Source organism: Venustampulla echinocandica, assembly GCF_003357145.1.
Source record: "Venustampulla echinocandica strain BP 5553 chromosome Unknown scaffold_3, whole genome shotgun sequence".
Classification (NCBI taxonomy): domain Eukaryota; kingdom Fungi; phylum Ascomycota; class Leotiomycetes; order Helotiales; family Pleuroascaceae; genus Venustampulla; species Venustampulla echinocandica.
The window spans coordinates 946,025-962,159 of record NW_022474208.1 but is presented as its reverse complement, the minus strand read 5'-3'; the positions used below and the strand labels follow the sequence as shown (position 1 = coordinate 962,159).

At 50.6% G+C, this 16,135-nt stretch overlaps 5 protein-coding genes across 5 annotated transcripts; 2 read left to right on the top strand and 3 right to left on the bottom strand.

The window, feature by feature from the left end:
• Positions 1 to 681: 681 nt before the first annotated feature.
• BP5553_05936 (uncharacterized protein) lies at positions 682 to 1,471 on the top strand (the record flags this gene model as incomplete). The annotated part of the gene is made up of 4 exons (XM_032014559.1): positions 682 to 1,143; positions 1,206 to 1,238; positions 1,285 to 1,368; positions 1,430 to 1,471. The coding sequence occupies 4 exons, from the start codon at positions 682 to 684 to the stop codon at positions 1,469 to 1,471; spliced, it is 621 nt and encodes a 206-aa protein (XP_031869240.1).
• Positions 1,472 to 4,263: 2,792 nt separating this feature from the next.
• Positions 4,264 to 5,717, top strand: BP5553_05935 (Concanavalin A-like lectin; the record flags this gene model as incomplete). The annotated part of the gene is made up of 3 exons (XM_032014558.1): positions 4,264 to 4,372; positions 4,445 to 4,882; positions 4,933 to 5,717. 3 exons carry the CDS (start codon positions 4,264 to 4,266, stop codon positions 5,715 to 5,717), a joined length of 1,332 nt encoding a protein of 443 aa, XP_031869239.1.
• A 688-nt stretch (positions 5,718 to 6,405) lies between these two features.
• BP5553_05934 (Mannan endo-1,6-alpha-mannosidase) lies at positions 6,406 to 7,978 on the bottom strand (the record flags this gene model as incomplete). Its single annotated transcript, XM_032014557.1, has 4 exons — positions 6,406 to 6,993; positions 7,062 to 7,697; positions 7,756 to 7,823; positions 7,900 to 7,978. 4 exons carry the CDS (start codon positions 7,976 to 7,978, stop codon positions 6,406 to 6,408), a joined length of 1,371 nt encoding a protein of 456 aa, XP_031869238.1.
• A 1,402-nt stretch (positions 7,979 to 9,380) lies between these two features.
• On the bottom strand, positions 9,381 to 10,649 carry BP5553_05933 (Carbon-nitrogen hydrolase; the record flags this gene model as incomplete). Its single annotated transcript, XM_032014556.1, has 3 exons — positions 9,381 to 10,075; positions 10,210 to 10,339; positions 10,605 to 10,649. 3 exons carry the CDS (start codon positions 10,647 to 10,649, stop codon positions 9,381 to 9,383), a joined length of 870 nt encoding a protein of 289 aa, XP_031869237.1.
• Positions 10,650 to 11,397: 748 nt separating this feature from the next.
• On the bottom strand, positions 11,398 to 13,827 carry BP5553_05932 (uncharacterized protein; the record flags this gene model as incomplete). The annotated part of the gene is made up of 4 exons (XM_032014555.1): positions 11,398 to 12,119; positions 12,165 to 12,742; positions 12,796 to 13,260; positions 13,325 to 13,827. 4 exons carry the CDS (start codon positions 13,825 to 13,827, stop codon positions 11,398 to 11,400), a joined length of 2,268 nt encoding a protein of 755 aa, XP_031869236.1.
• Positions 13,828 to 16,135: the final 2,308 nt, after the last annotated feature.

Sequence of the window (16,135 nt, the reverse complement as noted above, 5' to 3'; positions counted from 1 at the left end):
GCTCGACGTCCCTCCTATCCCTTCTATCCCTCGACTCTACTTAATCCAACCCCCCCGAGCGTGGCTCCCGCGTCATCAGATCACCGCTCCATTCACTGCCCATGGTCTTTGCATATTGCAGATCTGGGCTTCTCGACACGCCTCGGAGACCTTCATCATTCTTGCCCTGAGATATTGCTCCCTCCAACAACCCAGAAAAAGCCTTTTTCCCTTTCCCATTCCCATTCCCACTCCCTCCCACTCAACTTACTCACTCCCTCACTATCCCTCGCCGCCTCCCTCTCCCTCGACCTCTACCTCTACTTCTCTACCTCTCGGCCTATACTTCTCTACCTCTATACCTCTCCTCCCTCTCCCTCCCCCATCCTACCACACTTCGTCCCCCCTCCCACCCCCCGCCGCCGCGGTAGCCACCAACCCGCGCAGAGATCGGCGGCAGCAGCGCAGCGAAGCGGAAGCATGTCAGGCATGATACCAACCTTCGATCCGAAGTACATAGATTGTAAGTGCTTTGTACCTATACCCCAGCCTCAAACCCACTGCGGTGTGATCTTGGGGGCCCCCAATCCACCACGCGAAAGCCTGCAGCTCCCTCGAGCTGCTCTGCGCGCAACGACATAGATTGCCCACTCCTACCCTCCCGTCTTCTCACCTGTCAGTACCCCCCGACATTGTCGCCCAATGTCTAATCGTGGAGACCGAACAGACCTTGGCCCCTTCTCTGGAATACCCGCTACGAACATTCGTCCTGCCCCAACTGACGCCTCTATCCAGCCAGAACCTCCATCGTCAGGCGGACCCCGACACAAGAGACGCGCGCCTGGCCCAGCAACATCGTCGCTCGTCATGTCCGGCCCCATGTCAGGCCCGTCCGGCGCGGGGATGCCGTCGGGGAGCCCAGGTGAAGCCAGCATGACCTCACCGATGGGTCCCCCCGCCAAGAAGAGCCGTACAAATACCCCGTGGACGCCGGCCGAGGAGCAGAGGTTGAAGATCATGCGGGATGCCGGGAACAGCTGGGCGGACATCGCAAAGGTGAGACTTAAGCCCGCGGGGGTGTGGGCGACCGCTCGAGAAATCCAGACTAAGTGGTGTATGGCAGACATTCCCCCAAAGAACGGAAGGGAGCGTGAAGAAGCACTGGTACAAAGTAAGAATTCGTTCTCCTGGACAGGCAGAGAAATTCCCATGCTAACATGCGGCAGGATATGCACTATGCAGAATTTGCGGAAGACGAGGTATGTTGACCGTCAACACCTGTCTCAGTTGCTGATGCTCAAATAGAGTCAGGCTCTTCTCAACGCAATCAAGGAATATGAGACGAATAAGTGGAAGGTGATTGGGGCAAAGGTTGGCAAGCCAGCCAAGGTGAGGCACAATGGGGGCTTGAATATGGAAGGGAGTAGGCCATGCTGATACTATTCAACAGGCGTGCGAACAGTATGCGAAAGAGCATTTCGGCAAGTCATAGAGTTGCGGCGATTGTCATTCGTGCTGTTCGGGCAATGTCATGGTATCCGGATTGCGCATTTCCGACCAAGGCTTTCGCTCTTGAATAGCGACGAAGCCAAGCCTTGTCGCGTTATCAGCAGAGCCGTTACTTATATTGCATGCCAAGCTCTTTTTTTTTTCTCTTCCAGGGTTCTAATCATGCGGGGCCGCACGGCGCAAGCGGGGCTTCCTTTTGCTCTGGCCAGGTTTTGGCAGAGACATTTCTTCTACTTGGGGAGCCCATTGATTAGGGGGCCTTTGACTCTATTGTGTTTTTGCCAGTGGAGCATTTATTCATAATACTGCCTTTTTCTTTTCGATTTGCTATGGACGCTAGGCTGGATGGATGTCTGGAGCCCGTTGGCACGGGTTGGGCATTTCGATATGTGCTAGAAAACGGAGCAAGGAATACCCACATGGATATACAAGTATAGGAACGATCAAGTTTAGTTGATGGTTAAAATCTGGTCGCCTGCTAGGGGCTACGCAGACGGGCGAGCTTTTGTTTTTTTTTTTTTTTTTTTTGCAAATGTGAATGATTCCATGCAGGCAGATGATGTCAAATTGGGGCAAGTCAAAAGTACAGTTTTTATTTTATTTACATGGGGGCTTCCCATGCCATCGGCGTCAAGCTGCTGTGTTTCGGCGAGTGCATGCTGTCCAAGTCTGCGGCCCATATCTGCGGCCATCCGTTGCAGTCGGCCAGACCCGTTGGACCCGGCGTAGTGGGATGCGGTATTTTGTCGTTGACAATTTGAGGTTCAAGATAATGTCAATTGAGGTGTTCTATGTGCTGACATTCGAACTACTATTCGGCACGCGTTACCTTTTGATGGCCCTTCCGGAGCAGACTGCCTAATGCGCCTATAACACACCGAATATGACATTGTACGCGAGTTCGGAGTACAATCGAAAGAGGGTTAATCACCTATCTAGCTGTTTTGGTTCTCTGCGGGCCGTGGTCGAGAGCTTATCCTGGTGCGAATCACTACTGTAGAAGCGCAGGAGTAGCAGGCAGTGAGTGACAGAGTCGCCGAGCTTAGAAGTGTGCAAAACCGATGGCTGGACACGACAAACCCCTGTCACTAGGACTCGTTGCATAGACTGATAGTTATAATGAGGTGTAGTGCGAATGGAAGCTGATCTTAAAAACGTGGAAGTTCATATAACGGGAGCATCGATATCAGATTGGCTCGTGACTGTTCCAAGTACGGTACTGTGCAATACTTGGTATAAGGAGGTTATTATTTAACAAGTATATCGATAAAATAGTATGAAAATGAACTAGTCAAATAAACAAATAAATTGTATATTATGATCCGCTGGAGTGCGCAATGAGACGCACTGCTCTGTTGGTTTATAACTAAGTATAACTTCCGAGAGGGCAATAGGTGTCTCCATACCCAACCCACCTCCCTCCAACCCATCGGCCTAATTCTCGTGTGGAACAAATATAAATATATCTCCTACGAAGTACGTACTGCCAAGTATGATATTGACATAAAATAATAAGCAAAGATTAAGCTTATAAGAAGGTTTGTTTCGTATGTTTTAGGGGGGGTTTGGAACAAAGCCTAGCGGAGCGTTCTCATTGATCACTCGGGGTTGGACAGGCAGGATGGAGTTTCATAGGAATAAGTTTAAATGAAGAAAAAAAATGGTATAGAGCCTGGGCAGGGGCGTGTGTCTGTTTAACGGTAGGTGTACGTGGTACATGTTTTATGTACTTTACTTGAAGTTTGCGTTGTTTTTCTACTTATTAAGTACAGTAATAAGTATTTGAATTCTATGTATTACTTCGCTACACTACCTAGGTAGGGGACATGGCGTTCGGACACGGCCGTTTGGCGCCATGGGGAGAGAGACGGGAGACGGGTCGCATTTATTTACTTACTTACTTATTATTTATCTATTTACAGTACTTGGAACTGGAATTGAACAGTTGCCCTTTCCAGCGAAGAATTCTGCGATAGGGATTCTCGTTGCGCGTGTCAATTGGCGCAGATGGCGTGTGGAATGAATGGTATTATTATGCGGTGCTCCCACCTGGCCGACGGCACTTCGCTGCGGTGTTCAGCGTGTCGGTTGTCTCTGCTGGCCGGACCCCTGATCTATTCCTACCTCTACCCTCGACTCGACTCGACTCGACTCGACCTCCTCAGTCATCTACGGTACTTCGTATTCTTCTCCGTCCTCCCTTTTCTTCCCCTCTCCCTCTCCCTTCACCTCTCCCCCGACAACAACACCAACGACGACGACGACCACGCGGAAGTCTCGTTATCCCTTCGCTCGAACAGCTGTTCACTCACGCTCGCTACGCGTTTCTCTGCTCTACTCCTATCCTCCGATATATTACATTATTACTTTAATACTCCCTCCCTCCCATCCCCTTATTTCCGTGCGCAACCCGACCACTCGCCCACCCTTGCCTCGCTCATCCGGGCATCAATCGCATCGCATCTCTCCTGAGCTCCACGCATAACCCGTCCAGCAGGGCATTATTCTTCGGCATCGCCCATTAACATCGCCGTTATCACAGGGTGACCAGCAGAGGACACCCGTTGATTTGTGCATCCGGAGAAACTCCCCGCGTTCTGTTGCAGCTCCAGCACAGCCGCCCGTTTTTCGAGGCCCAGGCGCTCCAGGCTTGACCTCATTTCATTCAGCTTTGACTTCGACTCTTGCGTCCCACCGACACAACAGTCGCTCGATCTGCCCTTTGTACCCTTCTTAATACCCTTCTCGACAGTTTCTACTTCCTCGTATATAATAATGGTTCGCACATCCATCATTGCCGTGGCCTTGGCCGCTGCGTCGACAGTCATTGCGCAGAACTGCGGTCTCAAGAGCAAATGCCCCAAGGCCACCCCGTGCTGCTCCCGTGAGTAATCCCCCGGGATCCGATGGTATATTGGGGTTGCTGAGGTCCGTCAACTAACTTCTCCCGACACAGAATACGGAGCATGCGGTACCGGCGCGTATTGTTTGGGTGGCTGTGACCCTCTATCGTCCTTCTCCCTCGATGCCTGTGTGCCGGCTCCCGTCTGCAAGGGCCAAAAGTTCGAGTTCAAGAACATGGACGGAATCACCGACGAGACCAAATATCTAGGGGATTCGTCCAAGACGGACTGGGTCGCGTCCGGAAAGCCGACCATCTTCAACGATAATTTGTTATTGACGATGCCCCCCGATTCAGTGGGAACCCTTCTTGCAAGCTCGACATACATGTGGTATGGAAATGTAAAGGCCCGGTTCAAGACCAGCAGAGGCGTGGGTGTTGTCACTGCCTTCATTCTGCTCTCGGATGTCAAGGACGAAATCGATTACGAGTTCGTGGGCGTCGACCTAAAAACTGCCCAATCGAATTTCTATTTCCACGGCATCCCAGATTGTGGGTAATTTGGTGACCTTGCGATGGCTAAGCGCTAATTTGTTTTCTAGACCACAATTCGCAAAACATCAGTCTCACGGACACGTTCAGCACCTTCCACACCTACGAAATCCAGTGGACCCCTGATACGGTTACCTGGTTGATCGATGGGCAAGAGGGCCGTGTCTTGGAGCGAAAGAAGACTTTCAATGCGACGACGAACCAGTATATGTTTCCCCAGACTCCCGCACGTGTCCAACTTTCCCTCTGGCCCGGTGGTCTCCCAACCAATGGCAAAGGTACGATCGATTGGGCTGGTGGTCTCGTCGACTGGACGAACGCGGTCGACATCAAGAATAACGGATACTACTATGCCACCTTCGATTGGGTGGAGATTTCATGCTACGACGCGGGGTCATCGTCGCTCGGCTCCAACAAGGGCACATCTTACACTTACAACAACGAAGCCGGAACCAATAATACTGTTGTTCTTGGCGATAAGAAGACTGTGCTGAAGTCGCTTTTGGGCACAGGTCTGGATATGGATGCTGGCGACTCATCCGCGTCGTCCTCGGGCACCAAACCTGCCAACACCGCCGGACTGGTCCCTGGTCTTAACGGTGCCGACCCAAGACCGGGAGCCGATAGTCACGAATCAAGCGCGGGTTCCTCAGACCCGTCCGCGACCGCTGGTGCCTCCCCCTCTCCAACCGGCGCCAGCGATGGCCAGTTCAACCAAGGTGCCAGTTCCAGCAGCAAGAGCGGTGCAGACAAGCTTGCAGGCAGCCAAGAGAAAGTGCTAAAGGGCAGCGTATTTGCGGGTATCGTGGCAGTGGTAGCGATGATGGCTTTGTAGAAGTGGAGATAAACTACGCGTGTACAGGGGGGAATATAGGCTTGGATGCATTAACATTTGTTTTGGGATGGTTCAAGCGTTCTGTCTTTGTGTCCTTTGCTCCGCTCGCCTGAAAAGAGCTACGTGACTTTAATTGATTAATGGCGTTGGCCGTCCATTCCTTTGGCTTTTCAGTTTTCAGGGAAAAGGGGACGAAATTTGGAGACAGCTACTTCATGTATAAATTTTGTTATTATTTATGTGGATGAGCTGCGAGTGAGTCGAGGATCGCATGTGACCAGTAAGTAGTAACTTTGGATACCTATTTGTAGCGCGAGGGAATGAAGAAGCACTTGGAAGAATTAATGACTGCCCGAAGTATTACCTCTCCACGCTTCATCTATGCTCATTATGTCCTTCCATTGAAGTCGTTCAAATGCATTATTTATCACCAAGGGTACTTGATCAAGGTCAAAATATAAATTTCCGCTGGGTTGAATATTCTTGGTGCAGCAACCTGCATCTTATGCGATTGTATTCTTTGGATATCAAATCTCAAAATCTAGCAGCATACCCACGAACGCCTATATCGACCCGTCGGAGTATATACAAACCTCCATCCCAAAGCGCCGGTACCCCCTATAATACAATGCTCATTTAAATCGCCTCGGGCGCAAGTTCACAAGCTGCAAAAGCGCGCTCTGAACAATCACTTCTCGAAAACCATTACCACGCTCCCCCCAATAACACCACCAACAATAGCAACAGTCAGAAACGCGGCGGCAATCTTATCCCTCAAGCCCACCTCCATATCCGAAGCCATCATCTGTGCCGCATTCTGCGAAGTAATTCCCGCCTCTGGGTTCCCTACGCTCGTACCACCCGTGCTATTCGTCACAGCCGCTATAATTTTCTGGCCCGGGATAGCAACCATAGCGCTCTGGATCACACCAAGCGCGCTCATCTGCTGCCCGATTCCCATATTCCCATCATTCTGCGCGTCACCCGTCCATTTAGATCCACATTGCGTCTTGGTTGATCCGGCATTGCATTGGGTAGCGGCATTTTTGGCTGATGCGCTGAGGAGAGGGGCGATGACGGGGAGGGTGAAGGCTGCTAGGGAGGTGGTGCTGGCGAGCCAGCCAGAAAAATAGGTTTTGAAGGAGAGTTGATCGAGGTTGCATGTTTTTACGGGTTCGCAGGCTTGTTCGGCCATGACGTTGTTCTCGAAGAATATTTGGCTTGCATTGAGGATGCCGGCGGTGCGGTCTTTCCAGATGGGTTTGCTGCCATTTGTCTGCGGATTGTGTTAGAGGGTGTATTTCCCTTCCAATATTCAGGAATTTTGAGGGAAAGGGGGCTTACGTAGTTATACATGTTTGCAGCTCCGTGAAGAAAGACGCCTGCGTTATATGACCACTGGAACCGGGTGATCTGGGTGCAGTTTTGCGTATCAGTCGCACCATCGTATATATTGTGGCGGCTGTCGATAAGCCCGAGTGATTCCTCCCAATCCCAGATCTTTTCAGCCCACTGCGCATAAGTATCATTCCCAGTATATCGAGCCAACCTCGCACCGAGATTAAAAAAGCAGCCATTTGCGATACTATTCTTGTAGTTGAAGCCTTTGTTGAAAGCGAAGATCTGCCATCTTAATCCCCCGCCACACGTCGATGTGTCCCATCTCGAAGCCATCTCGTTAAACACCGCCTGGGCTAATGCTAGCCATTGTGGTTTATCTTTTGGTGGATTTGGGAAGTTCGTCTCTGCGGCTAGCATCGCCGCCATGGCCCAGAATCCTTGATCGTCGTTCCCTTCATTCTTCGTCTGGTTTGGTGGCATATAATCGTTGTTTGGGCCGACTTGAAATTGTAATGCCTCAGACGTTACTTCGTTATATGTCGAATCCCCAGTATATCGCCAGTAATCGATCATCGTCATGAACATCCCTCCAGCTTCCCACCAAAAATGCGGTTGTGGAAGGATGCCTGGAATGCCACCCTTTTCGTAATATCAGAATCAAAAGACATTTTAGAATACAAGTTCTGCCAAAACTTACAGTGGTGTTTCCATTGTAATATGTCATTAAGTCAAAGGCAACAGTGCTGGCAGCGCTCTTTATTGAACCTAGTTTTTGAGACAATCGGTCAGCTCATAAATCTCATTACACATAAAACATTCCCAGGCCTAGGGTTGGACATACTAGCTGAAGTCGTATCGACGGTGATCGCAGCCGCCGTCTGTAAGGAAAGTAGCCGCCATAATAACGGCGCTGGGCGCATTGCAATAGTTTCTCAGGATCGGAGGGGTATAAGATATAAGGAAATAATGCTTCTAGCAGGTAGCCAGCGCCAGCGACTCTCTCATCTACCCTTCGAATGAGATCGAGAAAATAACAAGAGATAAGGAGTGGAAGGGAATTAACGAAGGCCCTGTCAAAGGTGCCGAATAAAAACAAGTCGCCTGCGAAGGAATGAATGCAAAAACTGAAGAGAGAAAGAATGACAGTTCTTGGCTGTCCTACAGAAGGATGTTGGAAAGGAAAGTATACAGATATTGTCGGCTTGTCCCGGGGGACAAGGGGGACAGAGCACCCACAGCTTGGCAGATGAAACAAGAGTTATCTCGTGGTCTATCTTTGGGGCCAAGTCTATGTTTCCGGGCTCCTTTGGTTCGGCCATGGCCAAGGTTGAAACTCGAAAAGTCTCGTGCGGTCGATCTGATACAACCCTCAGACACTTATTGTTGGTGCACTGCGCACTAGGCGAGTTAAGCCTAGGCCAAGATCACTCCACGTGGATTCCGTAAAGCGGGTATATACCCGTTGTGGGCAGGTAGAGGTTGAAAGTCAATAAGTCAGTTGTTCCCTAAAACTTTTGAACGGAAAGTTGGAGATGCTACCATGAGAAGTGCCTCACGTATACGAAGTTGGTTGTGTAGGTTGCAAGTGCTAGAAGGCGACGCGCAAGCTCGTTTAGGGGCAGGATCAAGTCACGTGTGATTGTTTTGCCTCTCGCTCGCGAAGCAGGCGGTAGGAGGAAGGAAGCACTTCACCCTCCTGCTCTATATCATTAAATTTAAGCAGTTTTCAGTTAACAACCGGCAACCTGGCTCAAACGGGAGACCAGCTCGAACGCCAATACGGACGACTTCCCAAACACCACTTTCTGATGGCAGCTAATAATCCCCAACACCCCAGGGGTGAAGCTAAAATCGCAGCTGTGCATTAACCACCGAGGAGTACAGATTGGACAGGGGAAACGGCCTTAGACACGACTATGTCCTGTCTAGGGGGGGATGTAGAGTAATCCTGGGCGCTCAGCTCAGGTATCTCGAACCCTTTTGCCATTTGATTCCTTTTTTTATATACTTTTATGTCACTTTTTAGGAGTCTGTAGGCGAGCGCTGGAAGGCGCCCCACTTATTCCTCGGTTAACCCCCTTATATCAACACTCACCACTGGCAAGTTGCAACAGACAAGTTTGATTCGTTTTACCTTCTGTGCAAATCTGGATTTTCTGCTAAAATTTAATTGTCATTGACATTATAAACAACTATTCAGACGAGACGTGGTCATAGATTCATAGGTATAGATGGAGCAGCGTTAGCTGTCACAGGAGCCTGTGAGTTGTGGAAAAGTCCAAGGATGTTCATCCAACTGCTAAGACAACAACAAATACAATCTTAACTTTGCCGCCTAAGAGAATAATCGTAATGCCACCCCTCACTCTTAATATCCTGCCTGACTTTATAATTGTCTTCCGCATCTTCCAAGATCTGCATATCAACATCTACAATGCTCATGCCCTCCTCACCATTCATCTTCCCCAGCGCTCCCTTAAAAGGCACAGCAACCTGGCTCAACCCCGCCCAATTTCCCTTCTCAGCCTCCCCCTTTGGACCCCCAGCATTGACAAAAACCACCATACAGGTGTTCTCAAAACACCTCGAAACTAACGTGCTCTCCAAGAACAGCGCCTCGGATCCCGGATTATGCTTCAAGCCAGCATCGCTGCAGTCCGCTAGGCCCCAGAAGGTAGGTATGATGATAATTTTAGCACCAGCAGCAATAAGTTCACGGAATGCTTCTGGGAATGCCAAGTCCCAGCATATAAGCATGCCGACCTTGCCCAGCGGGGTATCGAAGGCTTGATGGGGAGTATGACGTGAGGATGTCAGGTGTGGTCGCTCTGGGTGCCAGAGATTTTTCTTCTGGTATTGGCCTAGGATAGAGCCGGTGTTGGAAATGAAGTAGGCTATGTTATGGATCTCATCCGTGTGCTTTTCGAGGATTGTTCCGGGTACGATGCAGATGTTGAGTTCTTTGGCAAGGGAACAGTATCCGTCGAGGTACTTCTTGTACTCTGAGCAAAGGGGTACTTTCAATTTGTTAGTCAAAATTACTACTATGTAGGCAATGAAAAGGAAGTATTGAACTGTGCGATGTGATTTTTGAGAGCGAATATATTGGAAAGTGATGACAGTGATGGAAAGTCCAATAGGGATGATTTACGAAACCCAGGATCGTGAGGGACCCAGCCTGTAAGATGATATTCCGGAAGGACGGCAAGATCGCAAGACTGTGCAGCGGCCTCTCGGATATAGCTTGTGGCCTTGCGAAAATTGGTCTCCATAGCAAGGGGCTAAGCCGGCATGAGTTAGAACTTATTGTAGAGTAAGAAGAAAACTGCTATGACCAGTACGAGATGGTAGATAACAACTTATAGCCTGGAGCAGTAGATATTCCATACAAGTCCAAGCAAGCATAAAAATCATTTCATACAATGTGGCGGAAATGCTCTAATACGAATCCCAACGACGGCAACAAAATACTGGAAAGCCTCCCTCCACTGCCAACAAACAGAAAGTAGATACACATATTAAAAAAGCGTAAATTAACAGACTAACCTCCGTATATAGCTGTATAACAGCTATTTTATAAACGGGCGCCATCTTGCGTCTGTGGAAGCCTAGAAGTGCGGTATCGGAGTGCTGCGAGGGTCCAGCTGGCGGGTTAGTTGATGTGAAAGCGGTCGATTCCAGAATAGTAGCGAATTAAAAACCAAGCATCCAGGTCCGACTAGCAGATCAGGCAGGATAGATGTACAGGTAGTCGTGTGGGGAGATGTTTTAATTGTCTAGAGTACCTAGGTATGTGATGTCATTGAGGGGTTGAGATAGGCGAGGAGTCATTCACGCGCCAAAGAACAACGTACCACAGACATCGCATTATCTAATCCTTTTATCTGTACACCTCACATGGGGCTAGAGAAAGCCATGGGACTTTGCACACTCCGCCACACCTCTAAGCCAAGCCTCATATCATGCAGCTCAATAGGAGCCATTTACTGATATCGGACTTTGTTGGACGGATTTTGAACAATATTTTATTTATCCTCTCATGTATTCTTCTAATTGTACACGAGAAGGTAGTGGGCGATCCATTGTGATACATGCCCAAACGTTAACTACACGCTCCCCAGGTTCTCAGTCTCATGACTACATGTACCCAGGAGTTCCAAAACTCCATGATGATGCCTCCAATGTAAATCTCAAGTCCGAACTATAGCCTACTCAAAGGGCTGCAAGCTCCATCACCTTTTCGACTCGACCATTTATAGACTTGCACAAGGACTGGGTATATTCTGACAATAAAAAATTATCCACACATTCACCTTGGGATATTTGCAGCGCTACCAGCTCATTGGATGTTGTCAGCGCCGAGAATCCCAAGATACCCATTTCGGACGACATCTTTTAACTCCTGATAGGGCTGCAGCGGCGCTCCACTCCGACCTCCAGTACTGCCCTTGTCGCCCTCGTTTCGACCATCGCTGGTCGTCGCATCCCGCCCCTCCTCCGTAGCAGTGGCAATGTCAGCGAGGCGCTGAAGGCCCTGGCTAGCTGTTAAAGCATGTTGACTTTCCGGTGTCTTCTGGATACCAGCACTGCCCGAGTGCTGCTTTGCTGAGATAATTTCCCGGATAGCCGTGTCGCAGACTAAAGGTCCAGAGCCTTCTAATAATGTCTTCAGACCTTTTTCGGCTTCCTCTCTTGTGCTATCTATAGGGGCCAGTTCAAGGAGGGAGAGCGCGGCAAGAGCCGTGCAATGGTAAGTTAAGGGAGTAACCACAGATGAGTTGTGTGTGGCCTGGGTGACAATGTGTATTGCTGGAGTTAGAAGATCCTGAGGATCCGAATCGGGAAGCCGTAGCTCCATCAAGATTCGCAGATGCCAGTAGCATAGATGGACAAGAGGGGCATTGGATGGCGGAAACATAGACGCTGGCAATGACTCTCGCCACCGTTCTAATTCGCCGCGAAGGAGCGTGTCGACTAGTTTAACAGGGGGAGTGCCGAGAGTAGGGAGGTGATTAGGTACAAGGTTCGCGATGGCAAAGTGTCCAAGTATTATGGATAAGCCTAAGCGGTTAGCTTTGTAGCCAGATGAATTGATAGTAGACTTACGAGCAATATGGTAAAGGGACTCGCCGAGGAGAGATGCGTCCTCGGGACACACAACCACGCTCCCGTCGGGAATTAACAAGGGGCTGGATGTGCTTGACGAATGCCACCTGTCCATAATAACCAAGCTCCACCATATCCTCCTCGCGAGGTTTTCTTCTGCATCCGGATCGCTTCCAATTGCCTTACTTGGTTGCTTATGTAAGTGTAGCTTTAAAGAGTATGCGAGTCCAACGGCGCTGCCGAGCCAAACAGACTGGGAAAGTCCGGTTTGGCACCTCCGGGACTGATTTTCGGCTGCAATCGCCATGAGCATCATCGTTTGAAGATATACTAAATTTGTTGTGACAGAACGGACAGAAGCATTTTCAAATTGGGAGGCTATTATGAGCTGTGTTGCCTTCTTGATGCTGTATTGATCAGAGGTCTGATTTGCAGGTGGTGCGAACGATCGAACTGCTGCGTGAAGTGCTTCATAGAATGCTTCCTTTAAAGGGCCATGGCAGTTTGCCATCCTAGTACTTAATCTAGTCTTGGACTGGCATAAGATAGGATAAGTTGGATGTATTGCATTGTAGTATCTGCTTATTATTAGCTTTTCGATCTTGAGCGTATAAAGGAACTTTTTGCTGACCCAGTGAAAATACCCTCGTCCCAATCATGGTTATGTTCAGCCTGGCCGGAGTCACTTAGTGAAACCCCTTCAAAGGAGTTGCTTTGGCGAGGGAGTTCTGGTGGCTTCCTCCACTGGGCCGCGGGCTGAAGACCGTTAGGAGAGTAATTAGGCTCCCTAAATAACTGATGTGGCCCCCCGGCGACCTGCGGGGCGGTATATGCAGGAGCAGAATTCGGGGGATGCTGCGAAGCCCAGCCGCTGGGAGGTCTTTGAGCCTGGTAAGGCGTCCCAAATTCGCCCGAAAGGGAAGAAAATGTCCTTTTTCGTGGAATGCTTTCCCCGTGAGGAGGAGGCGAAAACTCATCAGACGCCCGGCGCTGGACAGAATTGTCTGGATGGCCCATGTGTAGCGCAACGGGTATTTCGCCGGCATGCATAGCTCCCTCCAGAGTATTTAATCGATCGGCGAGCTCTTTGATATATCTTGAAATTTCCATGTCAGCTACAAGTTCCCCGTTCGCGCTCCATTGTTAACTGGACTACGTACCCTTTACTTGGACCCCTCTTCATGGGCACTCGACTAAACTGGCAGCGTGCGCCGACACGCTTGCAGCTGGAACATTGCTCGTCGCCAGGTTCGCCGGTGGCGTCGCAACGAATCTTCTTGCGCCGGCACTCATCACACGCCCTCGACACCTTCGACCGCTTCCTCGGCGCATGGGATCCATCCAGCACCGCATATTGATTGCCCATCTGATCCATTGGCCCATGATTTGCCTGTAATTGTACCTGCTCGTGCGGATTTTGGTCCTGGTCATGTTCGTACTGGCGGTTGATCGCATCTTGGGCTCTTGCTTCCTCATCTTGACCCTCGGTCATAGCTCCGCCAGGGCCGGCATTCATGACTGGCGCGAGGCCTCGCGAGAGTTGGGCAGTGAGTTGCAGGTCATCGGAGGTGGAGAGGGCGGGATGGTGCTGGGTCGAGGGCTGGGAGTAGAATTGGGGACCGCCATCCGCAGCGAGCGCGTTCGGCGATGGATAGGACTGCATTCTAGGCGCGTCGCTCAGTGAAGGAGAGGTTTTTCTTAAAGGGCCGTCATGGGGGCGGGCGAGCGGGGTTGCGTGCTGGGCCGGGAAGAGTCAGTGTTGATATTGGGGCACTGGATATTGGTAATTGGATATACAATTTATTGTTCTTCGGTAGAAAGCCGTCGCAGATGGCGCACCGTAGCAATCGCAATACCGCGAGCTCGCTCTTCACGCGCCGAATTCTGCCTCAATGAGAGTGCCTGGACTTCTGGCGGCTGCAGCAGGTGACGCAGTTCCAGGGCCGGTGGGCAACGGCACTGGGCGAAGGTTTGTTGTTGATTGTTGCGGAGGCGCGCAGAGAGGCTGGAGGAATCGCCTTGGGAATCCCTCGGGGGGCGATGTTTCTGGAGAACAAACAAATGCAAGGATGCTGGCAGGGAGCCGGGCCTGGCAGGTACTCGGTACGTGGGCGTGCGTTGGTGCTGTCCGAAGTACCTACGTCCTCGAGTACTGGTTCACGGGTTTAGTGGTCCTGGTACTGTACGAGCCCGTCCGGAGTAATGGGGTCGTGGGGTCGGCGGAACGTTATTGCGATGCGATGCGATTGCAAGGTGTTTGGAGCGGAAGGTTCGAAGGAGAATAACAAGAATGTTTTGGGTTGGATTGGATTATTGGATCATTGATCATTGGTGACTTCGGAGGCGGTGGCTGGGAGGAAAGGGAGAGTGTGGGAGTGCGAGGTGGTGGCGTGTGGCTGGTGTTTATGGCTGTGCTCCTACTGGATGGTTATGTGGCTGGTGTCGATTTGTACTACTTACCTGACATAGGAGCTGTGGCTACTCCTCCGTCCAGCGTAACCCTCAATCCTCCCTCCCCCTTCCAAGTACGAGAGTATATATGATATCGCAACCGTGTCTGACCACCGACTTTCTTCTCAATTTGGCTGTTAAAAACCCCCCGAACCAGGATTTAAGATGGACTACTGGGTGCTGAGGTACTCGCGACAACACCCAGCGATCTCCGATCAATCGTTCGCTCTGCCATGCAGGCGGTAATTGGAGAACAAGGTCCTTGTCACGAATAAATCTCTGCATACTCGATACCCTATCCACCGCCATACCAACGCCGCAAATGCAATTACCGTCCTGTTCTAGCGCAGAAGGCGCCACCGCCCTATAGCACGTCTCTCAGAGTCTCAGTTCCTGCTCTATTCACTGGCCCCCCGCCGGTGTGGGGAAACCCAGAAGATAACGACCAGAGATATACTCATGGAGCGTGCTAGCCCTTTGGATACGAGTAGTGCGGTTGCTCGTCGACTTCTAGGCGTGGGCCGGTCTGGGGAAGCTGACGTTACTCGTAGGATCACATCACGGAAAACGGCTTGTTGCGCAGCAAGTAGCCAAGGCTCGCCCCAAGCATTGTTCTCGCAGATTGTTATGTTCTGACCCGAAAACATCCCCAAGTACATACGTACCTACGTACAACAAACCACAACTGGCTCCAACAATCTCGGGAGCGTTGCCTTCGCCGGCACAACGCAGCCGGACACTCCTCGGGCAGCACCGTCAGAGTATAGGGCCAAGCCTGCGGCGTAAACACCGGATTGGGTGGCTTGCTTGAGCAATCGAGCGTCCTCTGGAGACGAGAACATCACACCTGCTTGTGCAACGTTGTCAAGAGTTCAAACGAGCGTGGGTTGTCCCAGAGGCCCCCGTGGAGGGAACAAGCATGAGCCTAAATCGAAAAATTCCCCATCCTGATTTGTCTTGCCAACCCAGTCGCTACGAATGAACTTGTATTCTGCCGCCAGCAGCAGCCTGTTCTGACGGAAGATCGCCCACACTGTTCCGTGATTGTCTAGAGGTTGGTCAGGTATCATGCGACGCAAATCTTCTTAATGGGATTCTGAGAGTCCAAGACTCCAATGTAACATCAACCCGGCCGTCGAAGTTTCCCGGCGGGGGATAAACAATCTCAATATGTGGTATCAGATGGCGGATATCTCGTTTCGGCACGAGGATGCATGGGCATAAACACCTTCAATAACTACATAAGGAGGGGGAGCTCGGGGAAATATTTTAGAAGACCCGAAGGGAGTTGGAGGGTTGAGACCTTCATAACTGGATGCAACTTCCACAACTTTTGCCAGTACAATTCGACCTTGAATTGCTTGCAAGACAGCCCCCCCCCCCCGAACCTACTCTATTACCTCGGCCGGAACATCAGCGTAAACACTATACGTTCATCAAAGCCACATCGGCTCTGTCTACGGGCTGTTCCAGATCAGGGCCTAACTGTAGTGGCTCGTGGATCGGGGAATAGCCTCACG